At 49.8% G+C, this 18117-nt stretch overlaps 1 protein-coding gene across 2 annotated transcripts; it reads left to right on the forward strand.

Annotated features, from left to right (window-relative positions):
• Window positions 1-6895: 6895 nt before the first annotated feature.
• Cenps (centromere protein S) lies at window positions 6896-16512 on the forward strand. Of its 2 annotated transcripts, XM_032894529.1 has the most exons (5): window positions 6896-7007; window positions 11607-11730; window positions 12330-12363; window positions 14735-14801; window positions 16030-16512. In XM_032894529.1, exons 1-5 carry the CDS (start codon window positions 6960-6962, stop codon window positions 16165-16167), a joined length of 411 nt encoding a protein of 136 aa, XP_032750420.1. In that variant the 5' UTR covers window positions 6896-6959; the 3' UTR covers window positions 16168-16512. The 2 variants fall into 2 exon arrangements, with proteins under 2 accessions (XP_032750420.1, XP_032750411.1); XM_032894520.1 differs by lacking the exons at window positions 14735-14801; window positions 16030-16512 and adding an exon at window positions 14409-14728 and having other exon boundaries at window positions 11607-11711.
• Window positions 16513-18117: the final 1605 nt, after the last annotated feature.

Raw genomic sequence — 18117 nt, forward strand, 5'->3', positions numbered from 1 at the left:
CTGACTGCTCTTCCAGAGGTCCTGAGTTCAATTCCCAGCAACCACATGGTGGCTCACAAACATCTGTAGTGGGATCTGATGCCCTCTTCTGGTGTGTCTGAGGACAGCTACAGTGTACTCACATACATAAAAAACCCAGCAAGAGTGAGAGGGGGACTAGGGGTGGTGATAGCCAGACAGACAGTCTCAGGACCAGAAGTGCCTGTCACTAGCACTCATTCTGCAATCTTTAGAAAATACCACCTGCCATAGAGGCAGCAGTGGTGGTGCACACTTTAATCCAGCCCTGGGAAGAGGCAGGTGGATCCCCCAGTTTGGGTCTAGCCTGGTCTACAGATTAACCCTGTTTCAAAAAAAAAAAAAAAAATTGGAAGAAAGAAGGAAAGTGAAAGAAAATACCACCTGTCAATCACACTTCTCCTAGAGAGGAAAACTTTGATATGTGGCTGAGATGGGAAATCTGCCCTCCATTGGGATTTCTTGAGGGCACATACATAAGAGAGTGTGTAAAGCCTAAGTGTCCCACGTGTTGAGTGACTGGTAGGTCCTCTGCTCTCCCTGACTTCAGCAGTATCATCATCTCAAACTGCCAAGTGGACCAGGAGAGGTTAAATTGTCCAACCACAGAGCAGGGGCCTGAATCCCAGCAATCGGATGCCAGGAGCCAGGTAATGAGTTGGCCTGTCCTCTCCTTATGCAAGAACCAGGTAACTGTACACAAATATCTCTCAGCCGTTTGCCACATGAACTGCACACCTACTATGTGTTGGGTGCCATTTCCCCAGTGGTGAGAGAAGCAGGAAATCCTGACCTGCTGTTTGTTAATGGAGACCTGCTTTCCAAAGCTATACTTTCCAGTGCAATGTAAGGGGAAAACCAATGAAAAAAGTAATGAGGTTTAATCGAACTGGTATTTTTGGAGTCCTGTTTAATGCTGCTGAAAAGGGCTCAGGAAGTGTCTTATGTGCACTAAGGATGCTGGGAAGTGAGCAGAGGCAAGCTCTTGTCTGCCCATGAGGACACAGGAGCTTGGCTCTTTAGGATCAAATCTGACCTCTATCCAGCTGTAAGCAGTGTAATCCTGTGAAGAACTCTTTGGTCCTTGTAGCTATTTCTACTTGCAAAGTGGGCCTCATGGGCAGATGAGACAGAAGGTGAGTACCTAAGATCACGACAGGGACAAAGCCAGCACTCTGCTAACTACAAATATTACAACCAGGCAACCCCGATTTGATCACAGTGGAGCAACGGTGACACCTAGTGGCCATTCTAGGCTCCTGCGCCATGAGTTGGAAATAGTTTCAAAGTCGGCCAGCACCCTGCTTCAGACCCGGCATGGTTTAGACTCTCAAATTCCACAGGTCACCACAGTGATGCTCATTAGCCCTGAGATAGCATGTGGGGACACAGAGGGGGGACTGAGTGAGAGGTCATATCATCATTTATTTTGTCTTTCTGAGATGGTTTTGCTCAGTAGCCCGAGCTGGCCTTGAGCTCACTATCCCCTGCCTCAGCCCAAAGTGTTCACCCCCAACCTAGCAACAGAGATGATTTTCATAGGGAGAGGCTCCTGTGATGATGGGTAGACTGGATTAATTAAAGCCTTCAGAGGTTTAAAACATGAATAATAATCAAATTCAATGCTCTGTGGTCCTATTGCTCTGAAGAAGGGAATCTAGCTCTAGGTGGAGACAGACCTTGTCTCACTCCTCCCAGTGGGACAGTTCAGGGACCTGGCCCGGGGCCACCCCATGACGGCCTGTTCTTTTTTTTAGAACAGCTCTGTCTTTGTAGTTGAGGAACCAACCTGCCTCCATTTTGGGCTTAAAAGACATCTTACAGCAAAAACAAACTAGGTCATTCCTGTTTATGATTGAATCTGTTTCTCAAGGACTGGTCTATGTCCCACTGTAACCTTAACTACAATGGTTGCTGTACTGTACTGTACTGCCTGTTCCGGGAAAAGGCAACCATAATTTTGCTTTAAAACATTACCATAGGCCTGCAGGGATGGCTCAGCGGTCAAGGGCACTGACTGCTCTTCCAGAGGTCCTGAGTTCAATTCCCAGCAACCACATGGTGGCTCACAACCATCTGTAATGAGATCTGATGCCCTCTTCTGGTGTGTCTGAAGACAGCGACCTTGTACTCATATAAATAACAAATAAATCTTTTTTATAAAAAGTTGTTATAACCGGGGTTGGGGATTTAGCTCAGTGGTAGAGCACTTGCCTAGCAATTGCAAGGCCCTGGGTTCGGTCCTCAGCTCCAGAAAAAAAAAAAAAAAAGGTTGTTATAACCATCTTGCAACCCTACCTTTGTTTCAAAAGGTTGTTATGACTACCCATTGCTATGACAACCTTGCAGTTATGACTTTGTTTCAGGAGGTTGTTATGACTAACTCGTTCTGCTCCTGTAATCCCGCCTATTTGCCTGCCAACCCCCATTTGGGAACCCGTACACCTGAGCTATAAAAACCTTGTCTTCCTCACATCCAGTGTTGACCTCACAAACCCCACCTTACAAGGAGGCAGCTCATGCACTCGAATAAAGAGTTTGCGGTCATCAACTTGGCTGTGATGATTTGGGTTGGTGCTCTCTCTCGTGGAATCTTTGGGGTTAACATAGCATAGCAGACTATGGCCGTGGGGCTGAACTCCATGCCGGCCTCTCTTCTCCATCTCCTTCCTTCCTTCAAGATTTACAGCCTGCCTGTCCCTCAGGTTTCCTGTTAAACACTGATGCACCCTCCTCACGTTTTTTGTGTCCTCGATATATACATATACACATATATATATACATGTATATACATATATACATACATATATATATATATATATATATATATATATATATATATATATATATATATATATATATAGAGAGAGAGAGAGAGAGAGAGAGAGAGAGAGAAACAAGAACCTGCTGGGCATGGTGGCACACATCTTTAATCCCAGCATGAGGGAAGCAGAGGCAGGTGGATCTCTGTGAGGTCGAGGCCAGCCTGGTCTACAGATGAGTTCCAGGACAGCCAGGATTTCATAGTGAGACCCTGTCTTGAATAACTGCAAAGAAAGAAAAGGAGGGAAGGAAGGAAGAAGGAGGGAGGGAAGGAAGGAAGGGGCCTAAGTGGAAACTTGATTTCCCTGATATCATTTAACTTCTCTGGCAGGACTCAGGACCCCCCACCCAAGACTTCTCTCCTGCCCTCCTCCTCCTCCTCCTGCTCCTCCTCCTCCACTTCCTCCTCCTCCTCCTCCTCCTCTTCCTCCTCCTCTTCCTCCTCCACTTCCTCCTCCTCCTTCTCTACTTTCTCCTCCTCCTTCTCCTCTTCCTTCTTCCCCCCCCATCTCTCTCTCCCTCTCTCCCTCTCTCCCTCCCTCTCAGATAGCCTCAGTAAGTGGACCACACTGGCCTTGAACCCAGAGAGATCCACTTGCCTCTGCCTACCAAGGGTGGGTTTCCTCTCCTGGCTTTGCCTTTTAATTCTTTAATTGGTGGAAAAAATGAACTCATCTCTGCACTCCTACATGGCCTCCCTGCCATTTTTCGTACCTGCCCGTGATGTTTATGGCGTCTGTGTGGCAGACGGGTGGACTGTGTGGCATCCCTACCCAACCCTGCCTCCAGGGATCTCAGCTGGGCCCTGCCCGTAGAGGAGCCTGGGGATCTGACAGGATGGAAAGTGCAGATTCCCTCAGCCACGGTTGGGTGTTGATGGAGGTGGAGGTGATGTTAACGACACGGGGGAGACTCTGGAGTTCGCTGTCCATTTGTTTCCCTTGGGACTGGCACAGACCTTGAGAGCCATTCTCACAAGCATTGAGTGCTTGCAGCAGCAACGGAGTGCTTCGCTCATAGGACTGAGGTGAAGGAGAGCCTGAGAGAGTGGGGTTGGGAAGGAGGAAGACTTCTGGGAGGAGGGAGGGAGGGAGGGAGAGAGGGAGGGAGGGATAGAGGGAGTTAGACGCACATTGGGTTCACCGTTTCCACCCTCACAGGCTGGGGATCAATCCTGGGGCTCCCTGAACACTGCTGACAAGAGCTCTAGCATTGACAGACATCCCAGCTCTGTCATTTACTTTGTTTTTTTTCAGACAGAGTCTCTCTGTGTAGCTCTGGCTGTCCTGGAGCTCACTCTGCAGGCCAGGCTGGCCTCAGACTCAGAGATCCGCCTACCTCTGCCTCCTGGGTGCTGGGATTTAAGGTGTGCACCACCAGCTGACTTCTCTGTTTTACTCTTTAAAGGTTGACTTTGGGGTTGGAGATTTAGCTCAGTGGTAGAGCGCTTGCCTAGGAAGCGCAAGGCCCTGGGTTCGGTCCCCAGCTCCGAAAAAAAAAAAAAAAAGGTTGATTTTGTTGGGGTCAGGAGTCTCCCCACAAAGTACACAAACACCAGTCTCAGGCAGACAGGGATGGTTTATTGAACGCACACCCTGACAGTGATTGATGATCTGGTCATAGCTGAGGTTACAGCGCTGGACATCTTTCTATCAGTTTATAAAGGGGTAAAAAAACCATAAAAAACCACAGTGAGTTCATACACAGGTGCAGGCAGTACTGCCTGGTGGTCAGCTCTGACTCAAGACATTTTAGACAGTTAATATGGCCTTTAATTTGATGGGTCCTACGTAAAGTTCTGTTGTAGTGGTATTACGTTACTATGCTCTAAACTCCCTTTGCTACTGTGTAATGTGGACTCTCGAATGAAAGGCAGGCGCGCGCGCGCGCGCGCACACACACACACACACACACACACAGAGCCTGATTTTTAATATGCCCTAAGCAGCTCAATGGCTGGGCCACTCCCAAAATTCCACACTACTAACGCCTCCCTTCCGATACTCCTTATAAATACTCAATTATTACTTACTGAAATCTCTATTCGTTTTTGCTACCCCAGATCCGGTTGGGGGCGGGGCAGCTCATACATGGCGGAATGGTTTCTCTCCTGTTGCTCTCGGGCCTGACTCTCCTGTTCTCCTGACAAGAGATCCTACCTTTTTCTTCTTCCTTGCGTTCCTTGCCCAGGAAGTCTAAAGTCCCGCCCCTGTCTCCCTGCCCAGCCATTGGCTGCCGACAACTTTACTCACCAATTAGAGCCAACCAGGAGCAGGGACCCACGGCGTCTTACCTGTAGGCGTACGAATTCCAGTAAAAATTTTTTTAAAGATGTATTTATTTAATGTATATGAGTACACTGTAGCTGTCCTCAGACACACCAGAAAAGGGCATCAGATCCCATTACAGATGGCTGTGAGCCACCATGTGGTTGCTGGGAATTGAACTCAGGACCTCTGGAAGAGCAGTCAGTGCTCTTAATCGCTGAGCCATCTCTCCAGCCCCCAATAAAAATTTTAAAAAATTTAACATAATATAAATAAACCAAACCTACACACTTTGTGGTATTTCTTAAGATTAACAACCTCATACGAAACATGACAGGATGTGTGACCAGTATGGCCTTTCTCTGAATCAAGCTATTTTTCTGCTTCAATGACTGGCAGGCACGGAACAAAATGGCTACAGCTATGCTCGGGGCGGGGCCGACCTCAGCAGATTTTTTTTTTTTTTTAATGTATGAGTGTTTTGTCTGCACGCATGAATGTGGCCCTTGGAGGTCAGAAGAGGGCATTGAATCCCCTGAGAAACAGTAATCACGGACAGGTGCGAACCACCATGTGGGTGCCATGAACCAAATCCAGGTCCTTCCTCTGCAGGAACAGTAGGTATTAGCGCTGAGCCACTGTCTTAGTCAGGGTTTCTATTCCTGCACAAACATCACAACCAAGAAACAAGTTGGGGAGGAAAGGTTTACTCAGCTTACACCTCCACATTGCTGTTCATCACTAAAGAAGTCAGGATTGGAACTCAAGCAGGTCAGGAAGCAGGAGCTGATGCAGAGGCCATGGAGGGATGTTACTTACTGACTTGCTTCCCCTGGCTTGCTCAGCTTGCTCTCTTATAGAACCTAGGACCACCAGCCCAGGGACGGCACCACCCACAATGGATTGGGTCCCACCCTTGATCAGTAATTGAGAAAATGCCTTACAGCTGGGTCTCACAGAGGCATCTCCTCAAGGGAAGCTCCTTTCTCTGCAATAACTCCAGCTTGTGTCAAGTTGATACAGAAAACAACTTTCTGGTGTCAGTTCTCCTCTGTGGGTTCTGGGGATCAAACTCAGGGCCCCAGGCTGGCAGGTGAAGGTGCTTTGTCCCACAAAGTCATCTTGCCAGCCCAATGCTTTATCATGTGTTAATTATGGGCTATACACTCTAGGGGTTTTTAAAAAATATTTTATTTTATTTTATTTTATTTTATTTTGAGGCAGGGGTCTCACATTCCATGATAGCCCCATGGCTGGTCTTGAACTCAGGACCTCTGGAAGAGACCCACCTGCCTGGACTCCCCCCTGGGTTTTAAAAATTTTATTTTATTTTATTTTATTTTATTTTGAGGCAGGGTCTCACGATGTAGCCCCGTCTGGTCTTGAACTCACAGAGATCCACCTGCCTAGGACTCCTGAGTGGTGGGCTCAAAAGGGCCCCAACACATAAATGTTTTTAATTAAACACTTTTTATTTACTTATTATTTCTTTATTAAGCATATGTATGTATATATGTGTGTGCATCTGCAGGCAGGTACCGATGGAGACCAAAAGAGGATATTATGTCCCCTTGCGATGGAATTACAAGCGCTTCGTGAGCCACCCGATGTGGGTGGTGCGTTCTCCTTGCTCTCAGCTACCTCCAGTGAGCCACCTCTTACAGAAGGTTAAGCCTTGAGACGTCCTGGGGTCACACCAACGCTAGCAAGACTCTACCGCGAGCCGTCGCCAGGGGGCGCGCGCGGAACGGGAAAGAGGCGCTTCGCGCTTTGACCCTCGGCGCCGCCCGTCGCAGAGGTAGAGCGGGAAAGTCGGAGGACTGTGGCGGCCTGCCGGGGCTGTCGGCAGTGATGGAGGAGGTGGAGGCTGAGGAGCAGCAGCAGTACTCTCACCGGCAGGTACAAAATAAACCGGGGTCCCAGCAGGATAGGACGGCGAATTCCTGGGAGAGGAAAATGCCCCAAGTCCCTAGACGGCATCGGCGTGTACGCATGCGTCACTCGGCTGCAAGGAGGGGTGGGGTTCGCCCGGACCCTGCTTCCAGCCTGTCGGAGTCAGGGTTTCCCAGCGCTGAGGGTCGGGTGTGGGCGCTAAAGGGAGATGAGGCTTGGAGGAGCGTTTGCCCAGCCTACGGGAATCCGTGGATTCGAGTCCCACCTCCGCACAGACCGGTCTTAGTAGTGAATGATGTGACCCCAGCACGGGGCGGGGTGTGTGTGGAAACGAGGGGATTGGGGTAGAGGCAGAGGCTGGTTTAGGGGCATCTTCAGCGACAAACCCGAGTTCAAAGCCAACCAGGATTACTGGAGGGCCTGGTGGTGGTGGTACACGCCTTTTAATTCCAGACTGAGGAGGGCACATCTCAGAGTTTGAGGCTAGCCTGGTCTACAAAGCAAGTTCCAGGACAGCTAAGGGTACACAGAGAAATCCTGTCTCGAAAGAAAACAGCTTTAGAAGCTGAGGCAGGAGCATTATAAGTTTCAGATCAATTAAGTACCTTGAGAGACCCTGTCTCAAGAGCAAGGGAGGGCAGTGTGTGGGCGCTCAGGCCTTTAATTTGAGGAGTCAGAGCAAGCAGATGTCTGAGCTTGAGGCTAGCCTGGTCTACGTAGTGAGATCTGTCGATAAAGAGCAGAGGATCCGAGCAGTTCACTAGGACCAGGAAAACGCCCACTATTCTATGCTGCAGAGCCCGGATCCAGCCAGTGGCAGGCTGCCCTGGAACCCACCCAACGGCATGGGTTGTGATTTCGGGTCCTGTAGTTGGTTAACGGTGGCCCAAATATAGTTTTCTCCTTTGCCGAGTTGGAATGGGGATAACGACCGCTCAGGGCGGTGCCAGAGCCAATATTCAGTTGTTTGATGACTCAGAGCTGGGATCTCAGCTGGGAATGAGTGAGGTAAGGGTTGGGGGTTTCTTCTTAGGTATCTGCGTCCCAGCAGCTCTCTGCCCTGCACTCATATTTTAAGAAATTCAGACATTTCAGACATTGCTAGAGTCGAGCCATGGACACCCAAGTGGCCCATCTGCGTTCATTTGGTGGTTGCTTTAACTTCAGTGGTTCTCAACCTGTGTGTTGCGACCCCAATTAGATATCCTGCATATCTGATAATTATGATTCATGACCATAGCAAAGTTACAGTTCTGAAGTAGCAGTGAAATAATTTTGTGATTTATGTATTAAAATTAAATAAAAGTTAAAACAATTTTATTACATGAAGAACTGAATTAAAGGATAGCAGCCTTAGGAAGGTAGAGAACAGGAGAGGAGCTGGAGAGAAGGCTCAGTGGTTAAGAGCACTGACTGCTCTTCCCGAGGTCCTGAGTTCAATTCCCAGCAACCACACGGTGGCTCACGACCATTTCTAATGGGGTCCGATGCCCTCTTCTGGTGTGTCTGAAGATAGCTACAGTATACTCATATATAATAAATAAATTCTTAAAAAAAAAAAAAAAGGAAGAGAACTACTGCTCATCTGTTCTCTCGTAGCAAGCACAAGTCCCAGAACTGCGCCCTGACCCTCCTTAGATTGATTGGCCAAGCCATTTTAACCTGCTGGAGGCTCTAGGTTCAGATGAAGCCTGGCACGGGCCTTTGATCCCAGATCCCTGGGAGGCAGAGGCAGGCAGATCTCCAGCCTGGTCTGCAGAGTGAGTTCCAGGCCAAACCAGTGTTACAGGTTTGAAATAAAAACAAATAAGAAATAAAAGAAATAAAGTCAGATGACAACATAGGTCAAGTTCAGGGTGGCATATTTCAGCCTGTGTCTCCTGCAGACCAGGAAGGGTCTTCTGCTCCCTTATGTGCTTCTGATGGTTTGTTGTATTTCACAAGTGTGCTTAGTTGTTGAGCTTCTTGGTTTTTCTTTTGTTTGTTTGTTTGTTTTTCTTTTTTCTTTTTTTCGGAGCTGGGGACCGAACCCAGGGCCTTGCATTTTTTTTTTTTTTTTTTTTTTTTGTTTTTTTTTTTTTTTTTTTTTTTTTTTTTTTTTTTTTTTTTTTTTTTGTTTTTCCCAGAGCTGAGGATCAACCCAGGGCTCTTGCTACCACTGAGCTAAATCCCAACCCCAGTTGTTGAGTGTCTTATTTTTGCTTGGTTTGGTTTTTCCAAGGTAGAGGTTGGATATGTAGTCCCGGCTGTCTTGGGACTCACTGTATACATCAGGCTGGCCTCAAATTCAGAGACCTGCCAGCCTCTGCCTCCCGAGTGCTGGGATTAAAGGAGGGGACTGCCACCGCCCAGCTCACTTTGTTGTTTTTGACACTGACAGTTTTGAAGAGTCCATTAAGAGCAAGGTGTAGTGGAGAGCATAGGCTATGATTTATTATCACTATTATTATTATTATTATCACTACATTTATTTATTTCGGTGGGGCTGCTGTCGGGTCAACCTTTAAGGGTTAGATGTCAGTCTCTGCAGCTTTAGCCATAACCCCTCGTGCCACACACTTTTTGTGACAGAGTCTTACAAGGTAGCCTCAGCTAATCCGGAACTCGCAGAGATCCACCTGCCTCTGCCTTCCAAGCTCTGGGATCAAAGGCATGTGCCACCACATCTGGAAGTCTTATTATTTTTTTAAAATTTAATTTTATTATTATTTATTTATTTTTCATTTTTGTGATGCTAGGGATTGAACTCTGGACCTTGTACATGCTAGGCAAACACTCTGTCACTGAAGTACATAGCTGGAGCCCTTTTGTTTCTGTATTCTCAGCTTTTAGAGCAGGGCCTGGCTCTTAGTAGACAGTAAATTCTTACAGATTAAACGGAGTTGGAAAGATGAGTTTAAAGCTGGCGTCTCAGCTCCGGTGTACCTCCAGAGGACCCCGACGCCCACTCAAGCAGCAGTCTTGGCACGTAGGCAGAATCGAGCAAGGTAGACAGGGTCCTGCCCTGGAGTTTAGGGTCTGGTGATTTAGCCTCCAAGGTCTGCAGCCGGGAAGATGAGCGGCAGCTCAGCCGGCTGGAGCAGACGAAACTTCCCAGAGCCATGGTCAGAAAGATCCGTGTCCTGTTCCCAACCCTACCTGAAAGAGTACCGTAAGGGCCTTCTCCCTCTGAGGCTGACGGGTGGTTTCTTCTCCTCTGCCAAACGCCTGGGTTTGTCTCGCTTGATGTCTGAGCAGATGAGGGGTTAGGGGATGGGTTTCTGGCTCATCTGCCTGGCCTCACCCGAGCAGTCGACCCTCACCTTTCCTAAGTAGTGTGTACTTGCTGGTGTCACCATGCCTGCCTTAGCATTGTCTTCAGACATCATGTAGTGCTTCCGTCCAGACAGAGCAGCTGTGAGTCCTCGGGAGACCCTGCCTCACAGGTGTGTGGGAGGGAGGGCCACTAAACGCTCACTCATCTGCACCTCCCAGAGTGTGCAAGCCCGGGGTCTGGGTGAGGCTCTGCAGTCCTGTGGCTGCTCTGTATATACACCCAATAGATACATTGTTTCCCCAGGTTGGACTTGGGTGGAGCGGTCCTTTATTTTGCTGGTACCCTGTAGGGAGGGGTGGTTTGTTTCCCTCTCCCTGGGGAAGGGCACACTCCGTGGAGAGACCAAGCAGGGCTACTGCTTTGCCTGCTCAGAGCCTCTTCCCCCTTTTTTGGTAGTCTTGGCCCAGGGAAGAGTGAAATTTTTCTTTCTTCAGTATTTAAAAGGGTTTCTGAGGGCTGGAGAGATGGCTCAGAGGTTAAGAGCACTGACTGCTCTTCCAGAGGTCCTGAGTTCAATTCCCAGCAACCACATGGTGGCTCACAACCATCTGTAATGGGATCTGATGCCCTCTTCTGGTGTGTCTGAAGACAGCTACAGTGTACTTATATACATAAAATAAGTCTTTAAAAAGGGAGGGGGCCAGAGGACTAGGGATGTGACTCAGTGGAAGCGTTTGCCTGGTGTGTGAGACTCTGGTTTTGATTCCTAGCCCCTGCCAAAGACGGTGGGGAGAGGACTGTCCTTGAGGGACGGGAAGGCTGTTGAGGTGACTTGTGACCTTCCAGATCAAAGGATGGTCCAGTGTGGTTATCAGCCTTGCTTGTGCACGGAGGGTTGAGCCTTCTAGGGACTTGCAACAGAGGGATGGGAGCTTTCTGTCTTTGTTTAAGACCACAAACTGCATCCTATTCCCCAGAACCACATGGGGCCTGCAATGATCCAGCAGGATTCCTGGTGTGTCTGAAGACAGCTACAGTGTACTGAGGCATCATATTCCCCAGGGGAGCAGGGCTGAGGCAGGGGTAAATAGCGCCCGTGTGGTGGCACGTCTCCTCTTTGACTGTCATAGATTATCTTTATGTGACCTAAATCATAACCATTAGCTGAAAGTCACTTCTCCCCAAGTCACACTCCAGAGAGTGTCATTAGCTGATTAGTACCCTTAAGTGTCCCTCAGCCAGGATGGAGAGCACAGCAGGAAGTAGGCCCGGCAGCCCTCTCCTCGGTCCTAATCTTAAGATGTGCAAGCTCTTATGTGCAGCCCCTCAGGACTTTGGTTTCCCTGCAGAGACTCAAGGCAGCAGTTCACTACACGGTCGGCTGTCTCTGCCAGGAGGTGGAGCTGGACAAACAGGTGCACTTGAGCAAACAGACCATTGCGGCCATCTCCGAGGTCACTTTTCGACAGTGCGGTATGAGGCCACTACCTTTTACTTCGGGATTTGCCTGGGGCCAGTGTGGTGGGAGCTGAGGTGTGACACACACACACACACACACACACACACACACACACACCCCAACTCCCACCACCCCTAACCTTTGGCCACACTTTCCCTGGTCACCTCATGCTGTACGATTTGAATGCTGTGTGGGAAGGGCTGTCAGGTGGCCCTGTCGTGCCAACCGCAGATGTCCTCAGCACCTTGTTTAAACTGCTCCGGTGGCTGGAACTTTGGACACTGTCCCCCTGTCAGTGCTCTGTGACCCTCCCATGCTGTCTTTCCCTAGGGTAAGTGGCAGCTGAACCCATGGGTAGGCGCCTGCTTCGCTTGAGAGGAAGGTGGTGTCCCTACAAGCTTTAACTCAAGCAGAATTTAAAGGACGTCACTAGGGACCAAAGGTGTCCTCACAGTTAGGATAAGGCTTGAAAGAAGAGGAGGAGGTGGGGGAGGGCTGCTGGGAAGGACAAGGAGGGGTCTGTGGTTTTAAAAAGCCGGCGTCATGCTGACTGGAAGCCAAGGCTGCACGCCTGACGGTAGAGATAAACTATTTTCTCTCTCTCCTCTTTCAGAAAATTTTGCCAAAGACCTTGAAATGTTTGCCAGGTGGGTAGAGAAGCCGGCTGTGTAATCTGAGGTCCATTGACATCATGGTCCGCATCTGGCAGTGTATTTTGGGGTTCTTGTTTTCTGGGGGTTTGTGGCTGATCATGATCTGTAGGGAATTAACATCTACTCTGAAGGCGTCGGTTCAGACCGGCTTGGTATTTCTGGGTTGGTTTTTGCCGGTCTCCAAGTTACGCAGCTCTGAATTGCAGCCCCAGGACTCTGCACGTGTGTGGCTGCCTGTTGTAAAAACTGTTTCTTGGGATGGTTTGATGGTCAGGGTCTGGGAGCTCAGAGGGTCGGTCCCTCCCTGGAAGGGGCCGCATTGCGCCAGCCCTGATTGCCGGCAGGTGTACTGAGGATGACAGGGAGGGGCTTTCGTCCGTCTGCTTTGGCCACCAGGAAGACATAATTTTCCTGGGAAGTGGGGGAGGCGTGCTTCCAGCTGGAGGAGCCCGGTCTTATGGTGATTGGTGATTTACGTTCTCTCGTCAATTAGCACCTCAGGTCATTGGAAACCGTTGCTTTTCTGCAGCCGTTGGTTGACTGAGGTCTCTGCTCTCAGCAGCCGCCCGGCCCTGCCTCACGTCCGGGATGGATATTTTCAGTGCACTACAGTAGTGTGTTCTCGGGGGCTCTAAACCTTCCCCTTCCCTGTCTATATTAAAATCGGTCCCTGAAAACTGCTCAGCGTCATCAGCGTAGCCAGGAGGGATAAGGTAGTATTATGGGATGCTGATAGCTGCCCCCGCTGCTGCTTATTCGTGCCCACCCCTCGGTCTGTGAAGCACTGATTACCTTCCCTTCCCTTCCTGTGCTAGCTGTGAAAGTCAGTGAAATTTTTAAAAAAAATACGTTGGTGTAGTCCTAGCAGTAAGCTGGGCATGGTCCCCATGCCCAGGGGACACCCTTGTAATCTTGGTGCTTGGGAGTTGAGGCAGGAGGATCACAACTTCAAGAATGGTCTGGGCTACATAGTGACGCCCCCCCCCCCCCAAAAAAAATCCAGAAACTGGGGGCGAAGAGGTGGCTCAGTGTTTAGAGCACTTGTCCTTGCAGACTCCATGATGGTTCACAACTGCCCAGGACTGCAGTTCCTGGGGATCCAACATCCTCCTCTGTCTTCCTCAGGCACCAGACACAAATGTGCTACAGAGGGATACATGCGTACAACACACACACACACACACACACACACACACAAATAAAATTTAAAAAAATCAGAGACTGAGTTTGTGCGGTCCCGTAACAGACAGACAGACAGACAGATAGACAGACAGACATGGTTAGCATGAAAGCTGTGACAAACTTGGGTTAAGTGCCCAGCACTCAAGTAAACAACAAGGTACAATAGAAATATTTACTGTGGTAACACGTTAAGCTTTCAGATAGACCAGGTTATTAATTCTGGAGTCGGGGGGCAGGCATATGGGGATCGAACCTGGGTCCTTCTGCACAGCAGTCATGTGTCCCACCATTGAGCTACAGAGCCTGTGTCACCCATCCAGCTCTCTTTCCTTCCTTTAGAATCTGAACCAACTCTCACTAAAATACCCACACTGGTTTTGAATGTGTGATCCTCCTGCCTCAGCCTCCCAAGTAGCTATTTTCCAAATCTACCAGAGGCTTCTTCACTGTATAGGAAGTCTTGCTGCCTTCTGTATGTGATGCCATCTGCCTCTGCCTCTGCCTCTGCCTCTGCCTCTGCCTCTGCCTCTGCCTCTGCCTCTGCCTCCTGAGATCCTGACTGGGCTGGTCGGGGAGGGGTTGCGACCAGGCCCGGTACCGTTGCTTTTTAAAGATTTATTTATTTTATGTACATGAGTACACCGTCGCTGTCTTCAGACACACCAGAAGAGGGCATCGGATCTCATTACAGATGGTTGTGAAGCACCATGTGGTCGCAAGACAGCCACAGTGTGTGAAGACAGCCGCAGTGTTCTCATATACATTACATAAACAACAACAAAACCACTCCTTCCTCCTTTCTGTGGAGTAGTTTGCTGGAGTTGGGAATTGACCGTGTGAACTTCTGCTATCCATAGCATGGCTGTTGTGCCCAGTCCCTGCTCCTGCAGCTAGGACATTGAGGGCCTTAAGATCAAGGACAGATACAGAGCACTGGCTGGAAGGTGGAGGGCGCCATTGTTACTGTTGCCCAGTGGACAGCTGGGCTTCGCTGTCCTCCGTGGAGCTGGTGTCTCAGCTCCTGACCTCACTCGTTTTAGTGCGGTTGCTCCCTGGTGCTTTGCGTCTGCAGCGATGGACCAGTTAGGCACCTTCTCATCCCAAGTTCGACCGTGAACGTTTTTCTGTTTCATCCAAACTTTAATTCCAAGCATTTCGTGACTTGCTCCTGCCCTTTCTGCAGACATGCGAAAAGAAGCACAATTACCACTGACGACGTGAAGCTCTTATCGAGGCGGAGTAATTCACTGGTGAGCGATGGCTTTCTCCCCTCACTCCCCTGCCCCACCGGAATACATTATTCCCAATTAATCACTGGAGGCGCGTGGTTACTCCTCAGGGCACCTTGCATTAAAAACTAGAGATGGTCGAACCGTTCAGACCTGCTTATAATTTATGAATCTCCTTTCATCGTGATGGATCTTGCAAAGCCAATTTGAAATTTTCTAATCAGCTCTCTCCGGGTCCCATGATTTACCTTTTCCGTAATATCTCAAAACTTTGGTCCCATGCTTCATTTACGGTATGATGTCACAGATTAGCCATGGGCTAGACTCCGGGGATGGCTTCCTCGCGCTGCCTGCGGTACTTTTACCCCAGCGCTAGGGATTGACTCCAGGGCCTTATGCATGTAGACAAGTGGTATATGGCTGGCCTTATGTCCACACACCCCTTGTTGGCTTCTCGTTTGTAAAGATTTTTATTTTATTTTATGTGTATGAATGTATACCATATGCTTGCCCGGTGCCCTTAGGGGCCAGCAAAGGTCTCAGGTACCTGGAACTGGAGTAGCAGGTGGCCGTGAGCCACAGTGTGGGTGTCGAGAATCAGACCTGGGCCCTCCGCAAGAGCATTAAGTACTGTTAACCACTGAGCCATCTCCCCAGCCCTGTTTCTTGTTTTGAGACAGGGTCATGATGGATTATACAGGCTAGTCTTGAATTTGCTTTTAGACCAGGTAGGCTTTGAACATGAGACTCTTCTCCTGTGTCACCATCCCAGGAGCCTAGATTACAGTTGTCGCCCCACCCCCTGCCCCCCAGGTAGCCCATACCCGAAGTTCTCAGGGCCCCGGAGGTGGATGGAAGTCTTCAAGGCCGGTTATGCAGAAGAGAGCACAATTTCTGTTTTTTCACATCTGAAGAGTCATTTTGACCAAGCAGTCATTTTCTAGGTGAAGACACTTGACACTTTGAGGTGCTGGGGTCGCCTGGCTGTGGCTGACAGCAGATCTGGACCTCAGCGGTCCTGCCTGGTCTCCGCCCTTCCTACCCTCTCCCCTCCATAAGCACAGGGATCCGACTCTGAAACTCTCTGTTTCTCAGACAGTTAGCGCTCGATAGTCAATGGATTCCCACCCGGTTCTTTTGGAATATTGGAGAAGGTGTGAGTTACTGTGGTGACTTTTAGGTTTGCAAAATGGTTTATAGACAGATTTAAAGGCTTAAATAGAGTTTTGCTTTTTGTATATATACATAGCTAAAATACATTACAGAGAAGAACGAAGAGATCACACAGCTTAACCTGGAACGAAAGGCCAAGAAGAAAAGGAAGTCGGAGGATGAAGGCAGGAGCTCTAGGGAGCCCGGGGCTGAAGAGCTGGGCGATGAAAGTTAAGTCCTGGCCGCTTGGAAAGGAAGCCTTCAGCGGGAAGCGGCGTGCACGCCGTGAGGGCTCTGAGGGGATGAGGACGGACGTTTGAAGAAAGTACCGAGTGGTGGGCAGCTGTTTGTCTGCCTGTTTGAAGTCACTCCAAGAGCTGGGAATTCTGGCAAGGCCACCCCCAGACTTCACCTGCACAGGAAAGGCTTGCGCTCTGGGGGCACGCTGTTACTTAGTGACTGGTAAAATGGCTTAGCAATCAGATGCGCTGGCTGTTGGGGGCGAGCTTAGTCCTTCACTGTTTACTTCCTAGGCCAAACGCAGGTCTCTGAAGGCTGAATAAAGTTGTGTTTGCTGGGCTCTGGCTGCTGTGGTGTCGGCTCTCGGCCTCTGGGTCACCCGTGACAAGTGGGCTTTGGGAATGGAGTTTCTTCCTCTTCAGAGGTGATTTCAGAAGCACGGTTTTACAGGACTTCTCGTAATTCTGTAATTAAGTCTCAGCTCTCCCGTGGGAGAAGTTTGCCTGGCGGGAAAGTCTGGAGTGTCCCAAGGGCCCTGCTCTGCTGTCCCTGTGTCCTGAAGGCTGTGCAGTGTTGAGGGCCTGCTCTCTCCCTTACGGAGTGGTCGGGAACAGAGGGATCTCTGGAGCGCGAGCTCGCTCGCTCGTGGGGTAAAGGCAAAGCCAGATGGCCGGAGCTTCATCCCGAGGTGGAAGAGAGGATCTTCCTTAGGAAGGGCCCTGAGAAGGGGCGTGGCTCGCCCTGGGGAGGAGCCGACTGCTCCCCTGCTTTGTTTCAGGCCTGAGCCTCCCTTGGGTCTTGGGTTTTCTCTAGAGGTCTGAGATGGGTTCCTTGGGTCTGTCTGGCTGTGAGGGGTCTGTCCCTCATATCCCCACAATTCCAAACCTAGGACCTGTGAAGAGGCAGGAGGTGGGCCAGCACTTTGTCACGGTTTTGGGCTGTCAAAAACAGGTTTCTCAGGAAGTGACTGACACCTACACAAAGAAGTCATCCCTTACACATGGCCAGTCTATCTACATGCACTCTTAAATGGTCAAAAAAGGTATGTATGGGGACAGTGTGAGTGTCACTGAGGACAGTGAGTGTCACTGAGACACTGAGGACAGTGTGAGTGTCACAGGACAATGTGAGTGTCACTGAGGACAGTGTGAGTGTCACTGAGACGCTGAGGACAGTGTGAGTGTCACTGAGACACTGAGGACAGTGTGAGTGTCACTGAGGACAGTGTCACTGAGGTGCTGAGGACAGTGTGAGTGTCACTGAGGTGCTGAGGATAGTGTGAGTGTCACTGAGGACAGTGTGTGTCACTGAGGACAGTGAGTGTCACTGAGGACAGTGTGAGTGTCACTGAGGACAGTGTCACTGAGGTGCTGAGGACAGTGTGAGTGTCACTGAGGTGCTGAGGATAGTGTGAGTGTCACTGAGGACAGTGTGTGTGTCACTGAGGACAGTGAGTGTCACTGAGGACAGTGTGAGTGTCACTGAGGACAGTGTGAGTGTCACTGAGACACTGAGGACAGTGTGAGTGTCACTGAGGGACAGTGTCACTGAGGTGCTGAGGACAGTGTGAGTGTCACTGAGGTGCTGAGGATGGTGTGAGTGTCACTGGGGACAGTGTGTGTGTCACTGAGGGACAGTGTGTCACTGAGGACAGTGAGTGTCACTGAGGGACAGTGTGAGTGTCACTGAGGACAGTGTCACTGAGGTGCTGAGGACAGTGTGGAGTGTCACTGAGGTGCTGAGGATAGTGTGGAGTGTCACTGAGGGACAGTGTGTGTGTCACTGAGGACAGTGAGTGTCACTGAGGACAGTGTGAGTGTGAGTGTCACTGAGGACAGTGTGAGTGTCACTGAGGACAAGCTCCTGGTTTTTCCTTGCGTGTGCCCTGGTGAACAGTGGTGCCGTCCTGTGTCCCTGGGTCTTCACTGCACCTGGTTTCTTTCGC

Source organism: Rattus rattus, chromosome 1 (assembly GCF_011064425.1).
Source record: "Rattus rattus isolate New Zealand chromosome 1, Rrattus_CSIRO_v1, whole genome shotgun sequence".
In the NCBI taxonomy this organism is placed as follows: Eukaryota; Metazoa; Chordata; class Mammalia; order Rodentia; family Muridae; genus Rattus; species Rattus rattus.

What these genes read in the sequence shown, in the direction of transcription:
- Cenps (XM_032894520.1), top strand. Translation starts at nt 6,960, where the DNA reads ATGGAGGAGGTGGAGGCTGAGGAGCAGCAGCAGTACTCTCACCGGCAG. An exon ending in AGCAGTACTCTCACCGGCAG is followed by an intron (nt 7,008 to 11,606) that starts GTACAAAATAAA and finishes GTTTCCCTGCAG; the next exon opens with AGACTCAAGGCAGCAGTTCA. An exon ending in CCATTGCGGCCATCTCCGAG is followed by an intron (nt 11,712 to 12,329) that starts GTCACTTTTCGA and finishes CTCCTCTTTCAG; the next exon opens with AAAATTTTGCCAAAGACCTT.